The sequence below is a fragment of the Rhipicephalus microplus genome, chromosome 8, assembly GCF_043290135.1.
Source record: "Rhipicephalus microplus isolate Deutch F79 chromosome 8, USDA_Rmic, whole genome shotgun sequence".
Taxonomy (NCBI): Eukaryota; Metazoa; Arthropoda; class Arachnida; order Ixodida; family Ixodidae; genus Rhipicephalus; species Rhipicephalus microplus.
The window spans coordinates 127,631,499-127,656,992 of NC_134707.1; the positions used below are offsets into that span (position 1 = coordinate 127,631,499).

At 45.4% G+C, this 25,494-nt stretch overlaps 1 protein-coding gene and 1 long non-coding RNA gene across 2 annotated transcripts in view; one reads left to right on the forward strand and one right to left on the reverse strand.

Annotated features, from left to right (window-relative positions):
* LOC119165485 (putative cytochrome P450 301a1, mitochondrial) overlaps positions 1-2,587 on the reverse strand; it is a 128,762-nt gene extending 126,175 nt beyond the window's left edge. Inside the window, exon 1 of the mRNA XM_075872592.1 lies at positions 2,175-2,587. Within this exon, the coding sequence (XP_075728707.1) occupies positions 2,175-2,352 (178 nt within the window). The 5' untranslated portion in view covers positions 2,353-2,587. The remainder of the gene's footprint in view (positions 1-2,174) is intronic.
* Positions 292-17,361, forward strand: LOC142769380 (uncharacterized). The gene is made up of 3 exons (XR_012885810.1): positions 292-540; positions 16,179-16,284; positions 16,421-17,361. It is a non-coding gene; the product is annotated as an uncharacterized LOC142769380 (long non-coding RNA).
* The last annotated feature ends 8,133 nt before the right edge of the window (positions 17,362-25,494 follow it).

The window sequence follows — 25,494 nt, forward strand, 5'->3', positions numbered from 1 at the left end:
TTCAAGGATTTGCCGTAGACGTAGGCGTGAAACTTTGACGTAGCCCAGATGACGGGAAGGCACTCCTTTTTAGTTGTGGAATAATTGCTTCCTGCCTTGGATTGCGACCGGCTAGCGTAACTAATGACCTGTTCCCGTCCGTCAGTTCTCTGCACAAGGACGGCGCCGAGTCACACGCTGCTTGCGTCAGTGTGCACTTCTGTTTCGGCATTTTCGTCGAAATGCGTGAGTAATGGAGAAATCTGCAGGCGTCGTTTCAGTTCCCCAAATGCTTCCTCCTGTGGCGTTTCCCCCTTGTATCCGACGTCGGTTTTCGTAAGGTTAGTGAGTGGCTCAGTGATCCGCGCGAAAGTTTTCACCAAGCGCCTGTAATAGGCGCGCAGGCCAAGAAATCGACGCACAGCCTTCTTGTCGGCGGGCGGCGGGAATGCAGCGATTGCGGCTGTTTACTATGGATCAGAAATCACAGCGGACTTGCTTATCACGTGGCCCAAGAACAAAAGTTTCTCGTACGTGAGGCGGCAATTTTCTGGCTTCGGGGTGAGTACGGACGTCTTGAAGACCCCTTTAAGTGCAAGTACAGTTGGCGTGGAATGACCCATTTATATATATATATATATATGTATATATATATATATATATATATATATATGTATATATATAACTTGAAGATAGCACATAAGAAAAGGATCGTATTTACTAACGTTTCGGCCGTGGCACGGCCTTCGTCAGAGTGAATGCCGTGCCACAGCCGAAACATTAGTAAATACGATCCTTTTCTTATGTGCTATCTTCAAGTTATTTCAATATAGAAAATACCCGGACCTGTCGTGCCTTCCCTTCAAGTTTTATATATATATATATATATATATATATATATATATATATATATATGTATATATATATATAGGTATGGGATAAGGCACAGCGGGAGCGTTGTCAACAAGGATAAATATATTTATTTCCCAACAGTTTCGGGAGGGGTCCTCCCTTCATCAGGGGAAGAGTATAACTCATACCCTCATGAAGGGAGGACCCCTCCCGAAACTGTTGGGAAATTAATAAAGTTATCCTTGTTGACAACGCTCCCGTTGTGCCATATCCCATACCTTCACGGAGAATAACTGGCCCATTGAATTATTACTCCCACTATATATATATATATATATATATATATATATATATATATATATATATATATATATATACGTGGGAGTGTGCGTATTGTGAAAATGGAGGACAGACTCTGTCAAGTAGTCGCGCTGCGCATATGTATGGTCTGCTGTTTTGCTTTCCGTTTGTGTTTTTCCTGGGGAAACGACAGTATGGCAACACTGTGTTCTTTTGTCGGGAAGAGGCTATCGAAGACTGTTTTGCTGGCAATCTTCCGTTGTTGTGTGGTGGCCCAGATACTTTTCTGACATGTATTTCATTATACGTACTCGTGTAATGAAGCCGAGGGACCACTTCGTATGCAAACGTGCATATAGAAGGTTCAGTCTAATATCGATCGTCTATTGAAGGGGCCATAACACCCACTCTTCTATTATAATCTGCGTTATGTGGCTTAATTCTTGCGCATTCGCAAATAAACGGGAAAAGATTTTGCGCATTTCACTGAGTACTTAATTTAGAATTGAACATTCTTATAAGTACGTTCCTGGACTGAAATCTGCGAACACTGTCGAATCGCGATCTGTGGCGCAACAAGTAGCTAGCAGTGCGAGCGTCAGCATTCCGGCGAACGATATTTTTCTGCGATCACGTACTCTTGAAATGGGGAAACTTTAGCCTTCTTCAGTTTGGCACTGAAATATAATGATTTGCTGAGGTTTAAACGTAGATAGAAGCTGACGGCTTCCCTCCTTGCTGAACATAGTTCCACATGCTCCATGGCAAATGGCGGTCGCTGGCGGTAGGCGCAGTTTGCAGCTGGTGACTTTTAGTAGTTGTTTTGTACTGAAATAATGTTTTGCGGTCCACTTTTCATTCCTTTATATGCATAGTAGGATCTACATGTAAGTTTTCGGTGAAAACTCCAAATGGCTGGGCGAACGTGTTATGGCCCCTTCAACACCATCTCCATCCTTTCTTTTGCGTGGATTTTGTACGGCTGATTTCTGCACGTAAAGTGCGACCACATCAAAGTTTAGTCAAAAGATACACCTACTCACCAATGAGAGGCCAGTACATCCATGCACTTCTGAAAACAGGCAGTGATGGAATCTTCGGTATATCTGAGAATGGGAGCGGCGCATTATGAGTACTGGCAGAACGTTGCGGACTGACTACATCTGCGTTGCGAAGACCCAGATGCCATCCGCAACGCACGTTGTTCAGTAAACGCTGCATTTAGTTCCTCAGTGATGCACTGCACGCTCGTATTATTTCCCTTACTGCAAGTTAGTATTCCAATTACTGCAGGGCCTAATTTTTTCCGCGATGTAATCAACGCGTACAGAATTGTAGCAAAACAGCGAACCGAATTCTTGTGTGATGAATTGTTGCAAAACACGTACAGAAATATTTTTTCTGACGTCTCTTGGCACAGGGTCACACAGGTGGTGGACGCGGCGAAGGTCGTCAGCACAGTTCAGTGTATTGTTTGTATGTCATCTACTCACTTTTTTTTCTTCTTTTGATTATGAAGATTTATAAATACGCCTCGTCAAAGCGAACCAGCCGTGACAAAATAGATCAGTTTTTTGACAGAAGACGACTGTTTCATTTTTTTGCTCCCTTTTATGCGAAATATTTCTGTGTAGCTCCCATATGGGCTTTGCCTGACAATACATTATAAAAAAGAAAATCCTAACAAGAATGCATGTACTGTATATTCGGAAGGAGAAATTTATAGCAGTATAATCATTAAAACTTTCTGTTTTTTTAATTTGTTTATTTTATGTAAGCCTTTACTGATGCTCACATAAAAATATATTAGTTTTTGTGTGAGGAACCTAAACGCCGTATCACTTTTTTCTATTTTATTGTTTATATACTGCATGCCCGCTCGGCTGTTATATGCACAGCGTTCGGACATGCAGTACCGTGAAATCTGTCACTACGGAATACATTACTCCGAAGAAGTAGAAACAAACCCAAAGCAATAGCATTTGTAACTCATGAAAAATGCTATCAGTGCCTTCCTTAGTGGCCCCCATTGCTTGATATTTTCAATAAAAACAGAGGAAAGATATTGAATAAAAATAAAACGTCGAGGTGACAAGCTTTTGCTTCTTCTGTTCGTTTGTATTTGCACAATTAGTTATGAAGTTTGTGAAGTATCGTAACTCGTATGATTAAAGAACTCGGCTTTTACGACAGCAGTGACTGGCTCGTTTGTGCATGCGTTCATGTGATAAAAGGCGTGAAGACACGGGCTTTAGGCATTGTTTTTAGTTATGAAGTTGTCACTAAGTCACGTGTGGCGCTGTTGTGTGAGTTTGGCAATTTTAACGTGCTGTCTCATTGATGCCTGCACTGCTAGATATTCCCGTATGAAGAAACGCTCCTCCACTCAACTTTCACCCTTCACTTGACAGAGTGGAGCACTGCGCTGCTGCTCGGCTGAAAATGATGCTGCACTACTCAAGAATCGCAGCAGATTATTGCTGATATTCAGTGACTTGCCTTGCCTAGAGACGGCGCTTCTATGGGCTTTCTCAAGTGGATGAGAAGCGTTGAGTGAAGGGACGTTCTAGAATACGGGGGTTAGACTTGAAGTGAAGGTAAGTTCAAGCGCACATATAAGTGCTATCTAGTTTGGTCCTAAGCATCTAAATTAATATATGCGGAAGAAGGTTGCTGTTTTGCTGCTTTGCCTTTCCATTAAACTTGGCTTGGATTGATTTTATGCACAATATGATTACTCTGAGCCTACTTAGGTGACGAGCAAAAAAAAAATCAGCGACTTAAGTTCAAATCAATGACTCCTTATTGCTGAGACCAACGATATTGAACTATGGCGAGTTTTCTACGCAGAATTACAAAGGGTGCTTCCAGGACAAGGGTGTCAGTTCAAATAACGGTCAGTTCGAACTAACACGTTTTTACTGCATTGCATTTATTGCTTTGCTATTGATGCAAAGCTCACTTTTTGGCTCACCCACTGGAAACTATTTAAAATAGACGAGCCTTGAACGTGCGCTGGCATTGCACAGTGGTGCACTGAAATTTGGTTGTCGAGTCTAGAATTAAACACTAACTCTTGAGTTTAGCAGCATAGTACCTTAACCCCTTAACCACTTATGTGCCGCACCATGCTGAGTACTACTTGGTTCAAGAGTTCTAAGCGGCTAAGCATTGTGTTCAAGGCCTGTAAACACTAGTAAGCCACAGACCGGGACGGTGTTAAAGGTGCCTATAATTTACAACCCTGCAACTCTCTGTAACTATACGACTCTTTTTGGCACTGCCAGAGATACGTAGGCGGAGCTTCTGCACACGCGTTACTACGCGTGTGCAGAAGCTACGCAAAGTATTTCTTTGGCATGTGCTGTTCATTCCCGTTTCGCGAGCGCATCCAACATGTACGCTTTCGCACGAGCCCAAGTCAATAAATGTTACATTTTTGAGAGGAAATCCAGAAAATGTACACCTTTTTTGAAGAAAAGAACAATAATGCTTTATTGAAGCGTAACGATTTATTTAGGAAAACAAAGGCACGCTCGAGCAGGAACTGGGCTATTGAGAAAACTATGCGAAGGCAAGAAAACAGTTCCTAAATTTCTGTAAATACTGAGTCGGCACGGTTGTCTTCCTTTATTTGGGGACTCAAGAACTTTCTGGATGCTCTCACGTTATTTTTATGCGACGCAAAGGTATCAACGAGGTAGAAAAAATCTTGGCAACGACAGGTCATGAGCGCGCGTCTGGCGTTCGTAAAACCAAGTGGTTGAAACGCAGCCTTTCTTCGGCAGACAACACTGTTTTTGCATAGCGAACAGCATAATGTACATGAACGCGTCTGTTGGTCAGGTGGAGCTTTGCACTGGTAATTAGCGTCAAAGATATGCCGTCTGATGGCAAGTCTTGGCATTCGTTACTACACCAGACAAAGCCAGAAAGTCGCTGTGCCAGACGCCACCCGACAAACGATAAAGGTTGAGCCAATTCCACGCAACGTTCACCCGGGACACAACCCGGACAGAAGGGCGGCCAGGGCAAGAGGTCTCCTGCGCACTTATAACGCCGAAGAAATGGGAACGTGGTTCGTTGACGCCGTTCCATGCGCAGACCATTCGAAATTCACAGTCATGGTCGTCGATTGGAAAGGCGAAACGAGAATATCGGCAACTATTCGATGTGGCACGCACAAGAAGCGGAGGAAGTAGCGGTGGCACTCGCGCTCACGGATCCGTCATGCACCACTGTCCTCTGTGACACGAGACAAGCGGTAAGAAACTTCGCCAAAAGATGGATCTCACAACGAGCGGTTAAAGTCCTGCGCAATAGAAAAATTTATCAAAAGGCAGACCTTGAAACCAGACTCCTGTGGTTCCCGGCTCATATGGGATAGGTATCGAAGACACACCGCAACCTAAACGAGACGGCACACGCCAAGGCACGTGAGCTTGTGAACCGCGCCGGCGACCGTCCTCTATGGGGAAACACCAAAGACCGTTTGACAACTCATAATGAAATTACCAAGGCTTTCCTCATGGCCCACCGAACCTTTCCTCCACCCAGCGAGAAGCTGAACAGGATGCAGGCGGTGTCTTTACGACAGCTGCAAACGCACACGCATCCCAACTCATCGCTGTTTTTTTACAGACTATACCCCAATATATATTCGACGAATATATGCAAGATATGCCATAGTGAGATTACAACAATAAATCACATGCTCTGGGACTGCGCCAGAAATCCGCAAGGTGCTCAATCCGGAACCCTTCTGCCATGCTTGGCCGCTGCCCTGTGCAGCGTCAGCCTCGGTGACCAACTCTGGGCCGTCCAGCAGGCCCGTGAGGTGGCGGTCAGGCAAGGTCGGGACGTCCCCACGCGGGAGACGTAAGGCCCCGTTTGCGAAAGCTCTCCCGCACTTCCAATAAAGTTGTCACCAACCAAATATGCTGTCTGAACAGCAAAAAACCCTTGGACTGTGTCTCTCTTGAGTATGCTCTCCGACTAATCAACATCTAGATACCCTCGTGCTTTTCGCTGCCAAGCATTGATCCGCAAATCTTTCAGAACTCACCGCGACTCACTCACGAAATATCTCTCGACCTTCGGACTCGCTCGCACTCAGACTCGACCATTTTTTTTTCTCAGCAGGATTCAACCGCACTCGCCCACATAAAGATGCTCCTATACTGAACTCACTTCGACTCAATAAAATATTACGCCCTCGGACTCACTCAGACTCAGGCCCGTATTCACAAACCAACCTCAACCTATCCTCGAATTCTACTTATCGGTGTTAAACTTTTATTGCACATGACAAACAAATTGGACCAGTATTCATAAACCAATCTTGCCCTTATCTTTTGCCTTGTTACCATTATTGTGCCTTTATAACGAATGTAGACAATACAGGAACTGTATTCTCTACATTCGCTATAAGCGCTTGCTACAATGCGTCGAAAAAGAATTCTGTGTTTTGCTACAGTTCTGTTCGCATTCATTACATAGCTGAGAAAAATTAGGCTCTGCAGTAAGGGAAATACTAACTTTTAGTCCGAGCGTGCGGTGCATCGCCGAGGAACAGTACTACATGTAGCGTTTACTGAACAACGTAAGTTGTGGATCGCATCTGGGTCTTCGCAACCCCGATGTTGTAGTCAGTCCGCAACGTTCCGCCAGTACTCATAATGCGCCGCTCCCATTCTCAGATATATTAAACATCCCGTCACTGCCTCTTTTCGGAACTGCTTAGATGTACTGCCCTCTCATTGGTGAGTTGGTGTATTTTTTGACAAAACTTTGATGTGGTCGTACTTTCTTGGCGGAAATCAGTCGTACAAAATCCACGCAAAAGAAAAGATTGAGATGGTGTGGAAGGGGCCATAACACGTTCACCCAATTATTTAGAGTTTTCAGCAAAAACTAAAAGTCACCAGCTTCAAACTGCGCCCACCGCCAGTGACCGCCATTTTGCCATGGAGCGTGTGGCTCCATGCTCAGCAAGGAGGGAAGCCGTCAGCTTCTATCTACGTTTAAACCTCAGCAAATCATTATATTTCAGTGCCAAACTGAAGAAGGCTAAAGTTCCCCATTTCAAGAGTACGTGATTACATAAAAATATCGTTCGCCGGAACGCTGACGCTCGCACTGCTAGCTATTTGTTGCGCCACGGGTCGCGATTCACCAGTGTTCCCGGATCTCAGTCCACTAACGTACTTATAGGAACGTTCCATTCTAAAAGAAGTACTCGGCGAAATGCGCAGAGCCTTTTCCCGCTCATTTGCGAATGCGCAAGGATTAAATCACATAATAAAGATTATGATCGAAGAGTGGGTGTTACGGCCCCTTTCATAGACGTTCGATGTTAGACTGAACCTTTTATATGCACAACTTTTGCGTACCAAGTGGTTCCTCGGCTTTGTAATACGATTGCTTATAATAAAATCATGTCAGAAAAGTCTCTGCTCCACCACACAACAATGAAAGATTGCCGGCGAAACAGTCTTTGATGGTGTCTTCCCGACAAAAGAACACAGTCTTACCAGGCTGTCGTTTTCCCAGAAAAAAAACATAAACACAAAGCTACACAGTGGACCATACATATGTGCAGATATGCACAAGTACTTGACAGAGACCGTCCTCCACTTTAACAATACGCCCCCCCCCCCCAACACACACACACACACACACACACACATATATAAATATATATATATATATATATATATATATATATATATATATATATATATATATATATATATATATATATATATATATATATATATATATATATATGTATATATATATATATATATATATATATATATATATATATATAGTGGGTGTAATAATTCAATGGGCCAGTTAGTCTTTGTGAAGGTATGGGATATGGCACAACGGGAGCGTTCTCCACAAGGATAAATATATTTATTTCCCAACGGTTTCGGGAGGGGTCCTCCCTTCAGCAGGGAATGAGTTATACTCATCCCCTGATGAAGGGAGGACCCCTCCCGAAACTATTGGGAAATAAATATATTTATCCTTGTTGAAAACGCTCCCGTTGTGCCATATACCATACCATACCTATATATATATATATATATATATATATATATATATATATATATATATATATATATATATATATATATATAAGGCTTATATGCAGAAGAATAACTTCGGTTGCCGCAAGGTTACAAATATGAAAGTAGATGCGCTTTCACATAACAACTGTTTATTGTGCCGACGTTTCGACAGGAACCCTGTCTTTTTCAAGGCATAATACTATTTACACATTTTCCGTGCCTTTTTATATCCTGTCGAGATAGGAGGGGAGGGGTCAATTGAGAGAGAGAGAGAGAAAAAAAAAGAATAAAAAAGAAGAAACAGTGAAACGGGAGGACAAACATTAAATAAAATATAGAAAATCTAGGAGAAGAAGCAAGACCGACATGGCGTAATTAGAAAGGGGCAGCATTTCAACAGAGTAGGGCAGAGGTAGATGGGAATGTCATCATTGTCAACAATACCTCCCCCGCACCCACACTTCCCCAAGTGGGCAGGGAGCCACCGTTTTTGTATTTCACCTTTCCGTGTAGTCCGCTGGCGGCTCGTTCCTCTTTGAAGTGTATGACAAGTTAATGGGGAGGGCTTAAGCGCTTTAAGTGCATGCTGGTGGCATCGGGAGGAGCGAAAAAGCCGGTGAATGAGGCACCCCCATCGATATTCATTATATGCATTGGCTCCTTGTCAGTGAAGGAACAGAATGTGCGTTAAAGGATTAACGAAAAAAAAAGAAGAAGAAGAACAGGGGGGGGGGGGAGACTGTACCACTCCGGGACAGTCACCACACAGTTGCGGCGCACTGGGAAGATATGCGCGCATGTAGGAAAAAGTTAACGAAACCACCTAGCTGTCAGCTCCTTGTCAGTGAAGGAACAGAATGTGCGTTGAAGCTTGACGAAGAAAAAAAAGGAAAAAAAAGGAGAAAAAAAAAGAAAGAAAAAAAAGAAAAAAAAAAGAAAAGGAGGGGGGGACCGTACGACCTCCGGGACCACTTATCTGTGCGTTCCGGCTGTGCTTGTTGAGGCAAATCATTTCTATGTTGTCAGATGCATAGGCCAAAAGCTTTGTTAGCGGGTATTATTGTCGTAATGAAACCGGACTGATTAGAGAGAAGCGTTTGCGTCTTTTAGCGGTCGTAACGCAGACAGAGTGCCTGGGTGTTCATTTATTCCGTATTTTATCGTGTTAAATTTGTAGATAAAATAAGATTCCCGTTGTTCCCGTTCTCTGATTGTTCGAAAGTTGTTTTCTAGTAGTGTAACCCTGATGTCATCAAAGCTGTGGTCTTTTAATGTGCAGTGTTTTGAAAGTGGAAGGCCTGGAAGAGATCGTACATGTGCCCGATGGTTGTTGAGTCTAATTCTAAACGGAGTGTCTGTTTAGAATGTCCGTTAGGGTTCGATTGAGCCTATCGGTAAGACAATTTGTTTGGGGATGGTAGTAAGTGGTCAGCTTCTGGTGCGTCGAGGAAGAGCGCAGAAGATCGTCGATCAAACGGAATAAAAATGCGCGGCCACGATCCGTGAGTAATTGGCGAGGAGCGCCATGGAGTAGAATGACGTCGTGGAACAAAAAGTCCGCAATGTCAGTAGCGGTGCTGGTGGGCAGCGCTCGAGTTATGGCATACCTAGTCGCGTAGCCTATAGCAACGGCGACCCGCTCGTTGCCCGATTTCGACTCGGGAAAAGGACCGAGAAGATCTATACAAACACGGAAGAAAGGTTCAGTTGGGATCGAGATCGGTTGAAGAAGTCCAGCCGGGGGCGCAGTAGGTCACTTCCTACGTTGGCATTTATCGCAGGAGGACACGTAACGGCGAACAGACCGGGGGAGACCGCGCCAAAAGAAGCGGCGACGCACGCGGTCGTAAGTCCGAGGTACACCCAGATGACCAGCAGTTGGTTCATCGTGAAGCTCGCGCAGAACGGTTGAACGCAAATTTTTCGGCACGACAAGAAGGAGCTCAGGGCCATCTGGCTGGAGGCTACGACGGTACAGCGTGCCATTCAGGAGGACGTACATGCGAAGTGACGTGTCGTTCGGAGCAGAGTCGAGACGCTCAATAAGTTGTCGCAGAGAAGCATCGCGACGTTGTTCATCACCAATCTGAAGAAACTGGGACATTGACATGACGCTGAGGCTAAGCTCAATGTCTGGTTCGTCGGGCTGATCAACAGGGTAGCGGGATAAGCAATCGGCGTCCAGATGGAGACGTCCAGACTTATAAGCAACCGAGTAGGAATACTCCTGTGGGGTCTTTCAAAGAAGAAAGCCAACACAGCGCGTGATGATCTGTGATGACACGGAAAGGGTGGCCATACAAGTAAGGACGAAATTTCGAAACCGCCCAAATAAGAGCGAGACATTCTCGTTTTGTTATAAAATAATTGCGTTCAGACTTAGAAAGCAGACGGCTTGCGTACGCGATTACACGGACGTTGCCCCGCTGAATTTGCGCCAAAACTGCACCAATTCCGTGACCACTCGCGTCTGTTCGCACTTCTGTAGGAGCATTGGGGTCGAAATGTGCAAGAATAGGAGGTGTCGTTAGAGCGGTGATTTGCTGAGAGAAGGCGTCAGCTTGAGGAGGGCCCCAAGAAAATGGGACGTCTTGTTTGAGAAGGTCGGTGAGTGGCCGTGCGAGTGCCGCAAAGTTTTTCACGAACGGGCGAAAGTAAGAGCAGAGGCCCACAAAACTGCGAACATCATGGACAGAGCGTGGGACTAGGAAGTTTGTTACAGCGCGTACTTTCGCCGGGTCTGGCCGTACGCCGGCAGAGTCTACAAGGTGAGCCAATACGGTAATCTGACGAAGACTGAAGTGGCACTTAGAGAAATTGAGCTGCAGGCCGGCCCGTCGAAGTATGGATAGAATGGTCGAAAGGCGTTCAAGGTGGGTTGCAAAGGTAGGTGAGAAAATGATCACGTCGTCCAGCTAACACAAACATGTCGACCATTTAAATCCTTGTAGGAGCGTGTCCATCATTCTCTCGAAGGTCGCTGGAGCGTTGCAGAGCCCGAAGGGCATGACCTTCAATTAGTAAAGACCGTCAGGGGTAACGAAGGTGGTCTTTTCTCGGTCCGTGTTTTCCACAGCAATTTTCCAGTAGCCATATCGGAGGTCGAGAGATGAAAAGAAGGTGGCGCCATGGAGGCAATCAAGGGCATCGTCAATGCGTGGTAGAGGGTGCACGTCTTTTTTGATAATTTTGTTGAGGTGGCGATAATCAACGCAGAAACGCCATGAGCCGTCTTTCATTTTTACTAATACCACGGGAGATGCCCAAGGGCTCGTTCATGGTTCGATTACGTTTTTCGTAAGCATTTCGGCTGCTTCTTTCTCAATCACTTCTCGCTTGGACGCTGACACGCGGTACGGCCGATGGTGAATGGGCGCAGAGTCACCAGTGTTGATTCGGTGAGTGACAATTTTAGTCTGGCCCAAGGGACAATCGTCTGTGTCGCCAATGTCACTGTATGATGCCAAAACTTGGCAGAGAGCGTTGGTCTAGTGAGGCGACAGCTCCGATCCAATCATGTTTCGAAAAATACCATCATCTGTGCTGGCTGACCGTGAGACTGCGCTTTGATCAAGAGCAGATACAGCGACAACACTGTCATCGTCCTCTGTTATGGCAGTTAGCTGGGCTAGAGACATCTGGCAGGGCAACACTTGAGGGGTGAAACCAAAGTTAAGGAGCAGAAGTAACACACAGTTAACCACTATGGTCACGATGGTATAGGGCACAGTAACACTGCGCGTCAGCCAAACGTACGTAATTGGCGTAACGATATAATCACCGTCAGGAATGGAAGGGGTCGATGACAAAGGCACGTACGTGACGGCTCGAGGTGGCAGGCGAACGAAAATGGTTGGGCTCAAGCGGCTGGTGGGCTTAGCAGAGTAGTCGGCAACGATTGGTGGATCAAGGCTGAGGGTACCAGACGAACAATCAATTAAGGCCGAGTGTCCCGAAAGGAAATCGAGGCCAAGTATGAGGTCATGAAGGCAGCAGGCTAGCACGACAAAAAGGACCACGGCGTGACGACCGGCAATGCAGACACGAGCAGTGCACATTCCGATTACTGGTACAGTACCGCCATCGGCAACACGTATTGCCTGCGTCGTAGATGGTGTCATATTCTTTTCTAAGCGGCAGCGTAGAGAAGCGTTCATAATAGACAGGTGCGCACCTTTGTCAATGAGGGCGGTCACGGGAACATGGTCGACTTCTACTTCAAGCAGGCTATGGTGCGTGGGAAGCGTCAGTAGAGGATTTTCGGCCGTCATTGGTATTGCAGCTTCACCTCTATAAGCTGCAATATCTAGTTTTCCTGCTGCGGTCGTCCAAAGAAGCTCGGCGAAAAAAAGTGCCAAGGTGGCGGAGAGCGGGATTGGCGACGTAGCGGCGACGAGGAGCGAGAGCTGCGGCGACCGGACGAAAGGGCGTCAGGGCAGCGGCGACCGGGCTAAGGGGCGTCAGTGGAAAGCTCGTAAGATGGCGACGAATAGAAATTTAAGGGTGCGGCGACTGAACATCGAGGGGTCGTCGGATGCATGAGCGCCGAGGTAGAGAAAGTCTGACGTGGTTGGTTTGACCAACGGTGGCGGCAATAGCGAGAAACGTGCCCAGGCTGGCGGCAGGAAAAACAAATAGGCCGGTCGTCGGGTGTTCGCCATGCCGAAGGGTTACGGAAGGGCATTGTTGGAGGTGAACGGCGAGCTTGTCCTCAGAAGTAGGACGGGACTTCAGGGCGAGTCAAGGGACATCCTGATAGAAGACCGAGGTTCGCAAACTCCCGCCTCAGCACAGCTTGTATTAACGCCACTGACGGCTGTTGTTGGTCAGAGGCGAGCGTTGCGAAAACGGGTGGCTGAAGAGGAGCCGGACAGGCGGCTTCGATTTCCCGACGAACAATGCGTGTGACGTTGTCATACGCGGGGGACTGGCGGGCGGCTTCACACGATGAGGTTGCGACCGTGTTGGGCAGCCGGGTGAATCGCTGAGTAATACGGCGGCTCTTGGCTTCTTCGAACTTCCGCACTCTTTGATCATGGCGTCGGCGGTGGCAACGTTGTTGTAAACTAGAAGATTAAACACGTCGTCTGCTATGCCTTTCAGCACATGGGCCATTTTCTCAGACTTACTCATGTGCTCGTCAATCTGGCGGCATAGGGCAATGACGTCGTGAATGTACGTGACGTACGACTCCGTCGACGTCTGTGCACGAGCCGCCAGTTGATTCCGCGCTGCGATCTGCCGCCCAACGGTGTCGCCAAAAAGGTCGCGGATCTTCTTTTTAAAGGAGTCCCAGCTCGTAATCTCCGCTTCGTGCGTCTCGAACCACACTCGCCGTGGGCCATCGAAGCAAAAAAGCACATTAGCAAGCATAAGAGTCGAGTCCCACCTATAGCTTGCGCTGACCCGTTCGTACCGGTTGATCATTTGTCGACGTCAACGCCATCCTGACCGGAAAATACACCGGGATCACGAGCAGGAGCTAGAACGACGTATGTAGTAGTCACGGTAGGGGCAGGTGGTGAAGACGATGGTTGTTCAACCTGTGACATGGTTGGACCTATGATGATGTGGCCGTTGCGGAGCTTCGTGATGAAGACGGGGAAGTACCCAGCACCTCCACCACAAAGATGTTACGTAAAAATGACACGAGGCGTGTCTATTTAAAATCTATATTCAAACTGATGCGTATGGCGTCGACTAAGATGGAAGACAGCGCGAACAACCGATAAGACCACTACCTCGTTGTCATATTCTGACCGCTGATACGTCAGCTACGTAGCAATATTATAGTCAGATTGCGCATCATATACACAGCTCAGTATGTATGTGTATAAATTGAGTAGTTGATGTTTTTATTGCACGTGCGCGTTCAAATACAGTCTTGCATCCGCATTCGTGATAGCGGCGGTGATTAATGAACTCAAGTAACTGTAAACATTGGATACACATATACAGAATAACAGAAACATTAGAGACGGTATCCAACAAGCTTAACCGACCACGCTACGGGCCATGAGTTAAGGCTGATAATGCTTGGTGGGCACACTAGAAAGCGTTCCTGTACTTTCGTTTATGCCTGTTGACACGGTGTTGAATTTGTAGATGAGGTACGATTCGCAGATTTCCCGATCGTGGTGAGAATGAAAATCCGATTTAAATATAGTGACCCTAATTTTTTCGAACGAGTGCCCTGGTAAACGAATATGTTTTGAGATCGGGAGGATAGGTTGCGTATTGGTATGTGATCTACGGTTGTTGAAGTGTATCGGAACAACGTTTCTGTATGACCAATATACTGTTCTAAGCAGACGGCTCACTCGAGCATGTATATGACGTTAGAGCTATCGAAATTAAAGGGGCCGCGAATTTTAAGGGTGAAACTAGGCGACGTACTAACAGCTTCCTGGGTGGTTTGCATATGTGGGCAAACCTTGTAGCGTGGTTTGTTGCAAAGTGCACAGCCAGATGTTGTGGCCCCGCCGCGGTGGTCTAGTGGCTAAGGTACTCGGCTGCTGACCCGCAGGTCGCGGGTTCAAATCCCGGCTGCGGCGGCTGCATTTCCGATGGAGGCGGAAATGTCGTAGGCCCGTTTGCTCAGATTTGTGGACATGTTAAAGAATTCCAGGTGGTCAAAATTTCCGGAGTCCTCCACTTCGGCGTCTCTCATAATCATATGGTGGTTTTGGGACGTTAAACCTCACAAATCAATCAGCCTGATGTTGTGGGTTCGTTTAGTTTTGACGATGTTAGCATATAGCGGAGATTCTTAGAGCGCCGGTAAACTACGCGAGGTGGCTCAGGAAAGATATTTTTCAGATGCCCCGTTTGGGTAAGGATGTTGTGGTGGCGTTGGAGTATAGAACAAAATTTTGGTACTGATGCCGAGTAAGTTATTACGAGACTATAGCAGGCCCTGGAAACTCTCAAGTTCAAGTGCTCACCTGTAGGGGGCAAAAAAATCAGCCGCGGCGCGGTTCTGCTTCGAACACCCAGAGTGGATCTACTAACCGCTCTCGCAACTCGCGCTATTGCACTTACTTGTAGAGGCGCCTTCGTCGGGGCCAAGTTTTATTTTAAAATGATCAAATACAACATGTCTGCGTATACCGCCACACATAAAAAAAACATTTTGTTTTTCTAGCTAGTAGTTTTTCATAAACATGTGCTGCGTCATCAACTTTTTGTAATAGTTTTCGCTCCAGCTGACTCGATGTCAGTAGCAGCCTATCGACATCATTATCCTCATTTCAAAGTTTGCGGTGGTTAACGGCTGAGACGGCAGGTAACGGCTCGCGGTACGTTTGGATGTGTCTCGGACTGTTTCGTTTCGCTGTAAATATTTCGAGCCCCTGCCGACCGACACATTGGTTTTCATTCTGTTTATTTTGAGTCGTTCAAATGCTTTCGCGAAGGGAATTCGAGTTACTTTCGGGGAACGAAGCGACCATTGAAGCTTTCATCGGATGAACACCCGTTGCAAGCCTGGGCCGGTGAGCAGAAACCACTTCAGTTTTTTAAGGACGGTTGCTTGCGCGGCTAGTTGGTTCATTTCAACATATGTAGCGTTTTTTTTTCCAATGACTGCGTAGGCGTCACACGGTGGCAGCGCATTGCAGTATTAAATATTGAAATTGTTGAATGTCTCAATCTGTAACCGGAAAAACGTGCGTTACTTGCGTTGTGCATGGCTTCACGTGGAAACGAGTCGCTGACTCAATAGTTAATTCTGAAATTATATCACCAGGTAACACCAACGAGGCCGTTGCGATAAAAGAGGGCAAATAAATCACTGTAGCCTCACATGTGTCTTCTTGGCTAGCCCATATATTAGTGCGAAAAACCTACTAGTTAATAGTTTACTGCAGTTGCGTTTGAGAAACATCCCAAAATTATGGGTCTGGTTTTGCTATAGTGTGACAAAGGAAGCGTCACATAAATGAGAAATTCTTTTTTTTTCTGCCACAGCCTCCTGGCCCACCTGACATGGAAGCAAATGTGTACAATGGGCAAAAAACCTGCTACATGACATGCCTTGTGAAGAAGCAGCCCTGAGTGATATACGTGTTATGAGGTACCACTACATATATGTATAAAATACTGCTGTTTACTAATTAACGGAGTTTATTTGTTTACTTTGGAACATTTCATGCATTGATTATGCATTGATTTCATGCATTGGTATCTGGTGATGTTACTTGTTTTTCCAGACTGCCATGCAATGACAGGATGACTACCCCCAAATGTCCACTCTGCAAGCACATTGAAACATCTGAATGTCCACTACAACAGGTCATCTCTGACCTCACACATGTAATGCTGTATTTGTGAATGTTTTTCCGCGCATATCGTGGAGAGGTGCTTTAGATTGGCTACAAGCATTGCCTGCCTACCGTGGCATGGAATCTACACTTCAAAAATGTTGAAACTGTAACACTATTAGTTAGATTGTGTGGCGCTGCTGAGCTCAACAACACACTGTTTGATCCCAGCCACTGTAGCCATATTTCGATGGGGGTGAAACGCTAAGACGCTTGTGTGCTTAAGGGTTTGTTCGATTCGCCTGCACCACATGATCCATTTTACAAAGTGCTGCACCTCGCCATTCATTTCAGTGGTGCAGCAATGTCATCTTCTAAATCTTGCCATTCATTTCGAGAAGCACAGGAGAGGTACAGCAACAAAACTATTTCATGACTTTCCTGTACCTTCTGCTCTTACGGCGCTGGTTTGGTGCAGCCGCTCGCATAGCTTAACAAACAACGTAGCATTCGACGTAGGTGCTGAACCCACCCCTATAAATGTGGCGTGTTTTGCCAAGATGTTTGCACCTCATTAAATTAAGCGAACAAAAATAAGGATTCCACCTTGTTGGCACCTTGTCATTCACTTGTGATGCCGCACCACTGAACTTCTGCCGCACAAGCACCACTGAACTTCTGCCACACAAGTTCTGAACTCCTCGTGCACAGCTGTGAACCAGTTGGGATTGGTGCAGGTGAACTAAACTGAGCCTTAAAAGATGGAAGCTTGAAAATATGAAAATTATGTTAACATAAGGAATCAAAGCAAATTTTTCGACAAGCAGTCTTGTCTCCTGCTAGGCTACAATGTCATTTGTTTGAACCCTTGGAAGCCAGAATAAATCTATATTTGCCCACTACTGTACGACTCACGATCACTTCCTAGTTGGCATGTGAATCGTCGGAAATTGTTAATTGCACTACATAGTGAACACACCCACAGTGATGGCCATTAACAGGCTTTCCGACATTTTGTTGTGCCTTGTGACAGTTTACAATCAACACCGAGAACTGTGTTGTCTTAATTAACTGTGTTTAGCTCATACAAGTTTACAAAAAGATTCACCAAAGCTCATAAGACCGCACTCAATTGCTTTAGCTTTGCCCATATGTTCAATGGACTCCTAAAATCATAAATCATAAAGGTGATGAGCAGTTGCAGCACAGCTTCCTCAAATATGTGAATGCTGTCATGAAGAGCAAGATTGTGTTCATTGAATGTGGTACTGTTTTTTTTGTCAGAAAAACGTTCCAGATTTCTTTGTGCACATCTGCTTCTGTTTAAATTAAGTTGTCATAACAATAGTGTCTACCACTACGAAGTGAATTTCTGTGCACTACGGTCATGAAAAAAAATCTAGGAAATTGCACAGGTAGCTGAAACATACATGATCTTCACTTATCTACAGCCACACTGCAAGATAGTACGTATTTCAAGCCCTAACCTCTAAAAGTAGCAGGGAGAAAACAACTTCATTTTCAAGCACAAGTATACTGAAAAAGCAAACACAGTAAGAAGTGTGTAATAAATGTGACCTTTATTGATCCAGTATTCGGACAGATTTACATCATGTACCACCAATTGATTTCAGGAGTGCTTGCTTGCAAGAGAGTACTCAAGTTCTATAGATATGTCTATGCAAAAAAAGAGATTGTGCTCAGTGCAGAGCAGATAGTGTGATGTAATAGTACAAACAAAGATGTACAGACGACAAAATTGTACAATGCATACCTGAAGCTTTGTCTTAGAATTGGGCCTTTTCGATCTGTAAGCACACACCTCATAAGTGTCCCTTTAGCATACATGTTCGCTGCATACTTAGCAGACTTGTCATTACCTGCGACGAGAAATTCTAGCTGTGGTAACTGTGTAACTCAACTCTAACAATAAATGTAGCAAGCCTGAAATATTTTAGGCCCATTCCCTAAATACATATTACCTATGATATGGGCTCATGACTGAGTATTAAAAATAGTGCCTACCCTCTCGACGCAACGCGACATTGCAGAATTATGAAGTACTCAATGTAGCATTGCAGAGCGAGAAAGATTCAGAAATGCACACATCCGCAATTGCTTATTTTATAAATTTAGCAAAACTACATTGCTCTAACTGCGCGAGCTATCTATCGGCAATGTGCAAGTTTCCTTCCCGATTCCACATTATGCATTCGCTTCAAGATCAACACTACGGGGCTAGCACCGCATCTGACGGCAGTATCAAACCCTTGTCCTGAAGCCACGCTATTAAACTCGAGCGCCGCAACACAATGAGAGCGACGTTCATTCAGCGATTTCTATGTTCAGTTATATGCATATGCTTGTTAGCTTTCAAGAGTCTTTACACATGGGCTGAAAGCTTTCGATATGTCGGAGTGACTTGTTTTGTTCGGACCCGACCGTATACTTTGATTGTACCGGCTTTGACACTCCCAATAAACGATGCAAACCTTACTTGATCGACGTTGTTTTTGCCACTCGAGGCCAGCTAGGTCCCTGGCGATAATTACAGACGCGAAACGCGATTGGGCAACAAAAGAAAAAAAACAGAGGAAGCGAGCAGCGCGAACCAGCCGCAGCCCCCCCCCCCCCCCCACCTGCAGCAAAAAAAAAAAATGTGTCTGTTTATTGATGATGATAGTACTACTAGAGCCATCTCGCCTCGCGGTATTGCAGTTCAGTACGCCGCCGCTACGTATTTGCATGTTATTTTGATACAACAGTCCTAAGGTACAGTTTCCGTTCTCTAAACTGGTTGGTGTTCTGTGACTATAGTGCCAGCACGTTGTTCAGGCAAACTGTTTGCGCTAAGAATGTCGGCTCTATTCAATTGGTCTGCTCGGTCTATAGCGTCATCAACCAAGTCCGCTGGATACCGTCGTTTATTGAGAGCGCTGTTAAGTTGCTCGCAGTTAGATAGGAAGTCTTCGCGATCGGAACACATCCGCTTAAAACGGTGAGTCTGACTATAAGGTATACCTGTCTTACAATGTCGCACATGACTGCTCTGAAAATGGAGAAGCTGGTTTCTATCAGTAGGTCTGTGGTATAATTTTGTGAGCAATTTTCCTTCGGAAAGCGCGACGGTGACATTCAGAAAGTTGACAGAATTTGTCGAATAGCTGTGCGAAAGCTTGATATACGGATGGATATTGTTAAATTAATCTATAAATTTTAAGAGCGTGTCCTCCCCACGAGTGCGAATTAAAAATATATCGTCTATAAACCATTTATAAAACAAAGGCTGTAGGTCAGTGCTGGACAGATAATTATTCTCTAGAATACCCATGAAAATGTTAGCATAAGTAGGGCCTATTCGGGTTCCCATTGATGTGCCACTGATCTGAACGTAATGACAATTATTAAATTCAAAAGCATTGAGTTCAAGGACAAGCGTCAATAGCAATTGTAGGGCTTCTTTTTCGATTGGTTTATAGAGGCAAGAATCCTCGTATGCATTAAGCACTGCAGCAATTCTATCGGCATGCGGTATTTTAGTATAGAGTGAAGCGACATCCAGTGTTACATATATTACATTTTGGGGAAATGTTAAGATTTCATATGTCTTGAAGAAAATTATTGGTGTCCTTGCCAAATGATGAAAATGTCTCGGGAATATGTTTAATAACGGAATCAACATGGCGCGACAACTTCTCGGTTGTAGTGTTCCTACCGGAGATGATTGGAGAAACCAGCTTCTCCATGTACAGAGCAGTCATGTGCAACATTGCAAGACAGGTATACCTTATAGTCAGACTCGCCGTTTTAAGCGGTTGTGTTCCGATCGCGAAGACTTCCTATCTAACCGCGAGCAACTTAAAAGCGCTCTCAATAAACGACGGTATTCAGCGGACTTGGTCAATGAAGCTATAGACAAAGCAGACCAATTGAGAAGAGCCGACAATCTTAGCGCAAACAGTTTGCCTGAACACCGTGCTGGCACTAATCTCGTATTAACTTACTCGGCATCAATGCTAAAGGTTCTTCCTATACTCAAATGTCACCACAACATCCTTACCCAAGGAGAGCATATGAAAAATATCTTCCCTGAACCACCTCTCGTAGTTTACCGGCGATCTAAGAATCTCCGCGATATGCTAACATCGTCAAAAAAAACTAACTCACAACATCTGGCTGTGCACCTTGCAACAATCCACGCTGCAAGGTTTGCCTACATATGCAAACCACCCAGGAAGCCGTTAGTGCGTTGTGTAATTTCACCCTTGTAATTCGCGGCCCCTTTAATTTCGATAGCTCTAACGTCATATACATGCTTGAGTGCGCCGTCTGCCTAAAACAGTCTATTGGTCATACAGAAACATCGTTCCGAATACGCTTCAACAACCTTAAATCACATACAAATACGCAACCTAACCTCCCGCTCTCAAACCATATTCGTTTACCAGGACACTCGTTCGAAAAATTTAGGGTCGCTATACTTGATTTGGGCTTTCATCCTCATCACGATCGGGAAATCTGCGAATTGTACCTTATCTACAAATTCAACACCGTGTCTTCAGGCATAAACGAAAGAAAAAGCACGCTTTCTAGTGTGCCCACCAAGCATTATCAGCCTCAACCCATGGCCCGTAGCTTGGTCGGTTAAGCTTGTTGGATACCGTCTCTAATGCTTCTGTTATTCTGTATATTTGTGTATTCAATGTTTATAGTCACTTGAGTTTACTAATCGCCGTAACTATCCCGAATGTGGATGCAAGACTTTATTTGAACGCGCACGCGCAATAAAAGCATCAACTACTCATTTTACTCATATCACAATGACTGAGCTGTGTGTATGACGCGCAATATGACTGTAATATCACGTGGTTTTGTGATATTTTGATATCCATGCTTTCATTGTTGCATATATATATTGTCACGGGGTCGTGACGTGGCCGATGACAAGATACTTTGTTTGGGGATTTAACAGTTTATTTGGGCGAACCTGTGCCCGGCAAACGGAAAGTCCGATTACACTAGCAGTCTTGCACAGGTAGCGTTTAAGAAAATTTTATTTCCGGATATGTCTTACACAATTTATGTGCACACATGAAAATGGACAATGGTGAACAATGCGTATGTACAATGCAAGCTGTTATATACAGCGAAAGAACTTATAGCGTATGCAGTGACGTACAACGCAAAAATTGTACAACAAAGACAGGACATTCATGACATCGAGATGATTAAACTTAAATGAACAGTAAGGCTATATGAACAAACAAGGTGAGGTCATTCACAGTGTAGCGTGATATTTCGCATTCACCAGTGAGGACAACTTGTTCTCACGCTCAAGAACAATATTGCACAAATATACATGTTTCTAAAGAAGAAAAGAAGAAGACACACTGTAATGTCACAGTGGTACAAGCTCAAGCTCTAGCCCACCTCCTCAATGAGGGAGGAAAGGCATGGAAACTCTGTTGTTTTTTACGATAATAAATCGCGTAGACCACCGTCGGAGAAAGCCTCCTCTCCCAGCATGACTAGTTCTGCGTTAACATGCATAAACATTATGTTTCTGAGCCGATGTAAAGGGAAACATGGCTCTCTGGGGGCGTCCACTCAGGCGGGCCAGTCCCCTTCGTTTCCATAAGACGAAGGCTCCTACAGCCATTAAGAGTAGGACAAAGTTATCCCTGTTGCTAGACTTCTCCTGCATACTTGTTTGGAACATCCTGGTAACCATGCGCCAAAAGGTGCGCACTAACATACATTCATGGAAGACATGGTTTAGTGTTTCGACGTGACCGCATTGGGGCATGTGGCGGAAGGCGCCACGCCTCACGCCGCAAGGCGGTTGGCCGTTGGTAAAGCACCCCATTCCCTGAACCAGTTTAGGTGAGAGACGTGTTTGTAAGGTGAGAGACGTGTTTTTAGGGGAGAGACGTGTTTGTAAGAGTCCAGCGTCTTTTCGCCCGGCATTTCCGGCGTTCTTTTTCAGATAGGCTTTTAAATGCTATTAATTCGCTCATGTCGGTGGGGGACATTTCCATAAGTTCTTGAACTGAAAAATCATTTCGCCATTGTTGCAAAGATTTTATAACATGTGTGTAATACGCTGGTGGCTGCTAAGCTGCTGGTCCCGTGTCGTTTGCTAAACCAAAAAGTTTTCTAGAGGTTCCTAGCAGTACACTACAAGTTGCCTGCCTCGATACGATGAGATATCTAAGAGTGCCGAGGTGTTTTTGAGAGCCAACATGCGGCACATTATATCAAAGTTGGGTACACTGAGCCCTCCCCATTTTACTGGTAGGTGAACCAAGGCTCTGGCAACAGCTTGGGCGTGGCCATCCCAGAAAAAGGAGCCGAACGTAGTAGCCACTTTCGGCAAAATCCGTCGAGGTGGTCGGAAAATTCTTGCTACATAAAGCAGTGGCGCTGTTATGCTGGATTTATTTAGGTAAGCTCTTTCAATAAAAGGTAGTTGAAGCGTTCTGGCGACTTCAATGCGTCTGTCCACTTTGTGTTGGATTTCCTTCCATGTGGTGCGGGCTACCTCACCAGTCGAAAGGAAAGTTACACCTAAGACTTTAGCGCCTTGGACGATTTGGACGCCATCAGGGAACTCTTTACTGTGCATCCCAAAGCACAATGCCCTGCTTTTTCCGGGATTAAGACGTGCTCCCGACAGGTAACTATACTCGTGGAATATTCGCAAAAAGGCTCTGTAGCTATCTATGTTCCGAATGAACAACGAGATGTTATCGGCGTATGCCGCTACTTTCATTTCGCCCAAGCCTGGAAGAGGGAAACCGCGTATCGAAGTGCATTTGTGGATTTGTTTCAGTAATGGATCTATGCATATTACAAAGAGAAGTGCGGAGAGGGGACAGCCTTGTCGAATGCCCTTACGTACTGCAATAGGTTCAGATGTATAGCCATTCACTACTAATGACGTTTTTAAGTCTGCGTACAGTAAGCGGAGGGTGTCGGTTAAGTGTGCTGGGAAGCCATTACACTCCAGCATAGCGAAGAGATAGTTCCATTCTACGCGATCAAAAGCTTTTTACTGATCCAAGGAAACTAAAATGCCAGATATTTGTGTTCTTATAGCGTACATGAATAAATCGCGAGTCAGCGCAAGTGAGGAATAGATCGTACGACCTGGGACACAGCAGGTTTGTATGTCGCTTGCTATTTCCGGTAGAATGGTTGTTACGCGGTTTGCAAGAATGGCTGTCAATATCTTATAATCCGAGATAAGCAGGGAAATGGGCCTCCACGCCCTTGGATTGGACGGCTCTCCCTCGCTTTTAAGCAAGAGTATAGCTCTGCTCTCACGAAACGTATTTGGTCTAATTCCGTCAGCAAGAAGCCCATTTAGCATTGTCAAAAGGTGGTCTTGTAATGTTTCAAGGAAGGTTTTGTAGAAACTCAAATGTATCCCATCAGGGCCGGCGGCGGCGGTTGTGTTCTTGCGCTGAAGCACGATGCGTCATTTATCCAGCGTCACTGGGCTGCACAGACCATCGCGGAGCTCCTCCGGTACGCGGGCAATTCCCTCGCAAAACTCATTAACTATGGTGGTATCGTTCACGTCGTTTGCGTTCTCCGCCCCAAGAAGATTCAAAAAATGTCTTTCAAAGACCCTCATTATGTCTTCTGCTCGTGTAGACTGTTCGCCGTTCGGGAACTGAACGAAAGGGACACGGATTTGTTCACCCAAGGAGTCGTTGCGAACGCTTCGAAGAACAGCTGGATCTAAAACCAGTCGTCCGTTGATAAAAGACCGCGCAGCCGTGCGCGAACTAAGACGTAGCAATGTTCATACTGCGTCTTTACCTGATCAAGATAGTCGTGCATTGCAAACGTCAGCGTCCCTCCTCTGCGTACCATGCACGCTTTTCGTAGCGTGTCGTTTATCTCTGTCGTTAGGCGCACTTTCCTTTCGCGCCCCGCTTTGATAAGCTCGGTGCGCCAACTGTGTTTCAATGCGTCCCAGTTACGCGGTTCAGGCGGCCTTTTGCATGCTTCCTCTAGTGCATTGCGCAGTAATGCTACGCTTTTCGGGTCGTGCACGAGTGTGGTGTTGTCCATTTTCCAATGGTTTTTAAATGTAGCGAATTGTTCAAAGAAAAGTTTTACAGACACTGGAAAGTGGTCTGTAATGCATGGAACGTCCGGTGGGAAAAGTAGGACCTCGCAACTAAGGACATGTGTGGCTAGCACTTCAGAAAATAAAAGCAGTCTAGTCGGGTCATGTTGGGACCCCGTTGCCATGTTGAAACGAAGTCATTTCCGTGAGTGTCGACCCACGCATCCCTGAGCTTGAAATTGCATATGAGTTGTCGCAATGCGCTAACTCCGCTATATTGTCTGCTTTCTCTGCGTCCACGCGCATCTCTGTCAGTGTCCTCAGCACAGTTAAAATCCCATACTAAGATAGTTGGGTAGCTGTCAAACATAAATGAGTCGAGTGAATTTAAAAAATCGACCGTGCCCCCACGTTGAGCTGGGGCATATATTACAAGCGCCTTTACTCGTCTGCCGTGGAGGTCAAAGTCTACTTCTAGTGTGCGGCCGTCAAAACCATAAACACAGTGTGCTTTTCGACGTAACACAGGTGTCAAGAAAACAACTCCAACTCCGCACATCTTTCAATCAGTCAGCAAAAAAAAAAAAGGCTTCGACTCCAAAATGTAAACAAAAGGATTGCACATCAAAAGGGGTTCCAAAATTACATTCCTGTAAGAAGAGAACATCGACATGACGTGACCTCGCGAAGTGCATGACTTCTCTCTGCTTTTCTTGGCATCTGAAACCCCTGACGTTTAAGAAAAAAAATGCACCGTAGCCATGTTGAAAAAGGAGAGTGCGCGCAAACTTCAAAGAAGCCCCCTTGCAGAGGGTGGGGCGAGCGCTCAACGAGCGAACATGACTAAAGAAAGAAATTCTCTGACGTTGTCAGAGCATTAGCGAATTTTTGGGGTTTACTACTGTCCATAGAGCCCTCAGAGTCCGTGGTCGGTGGGTGGGCT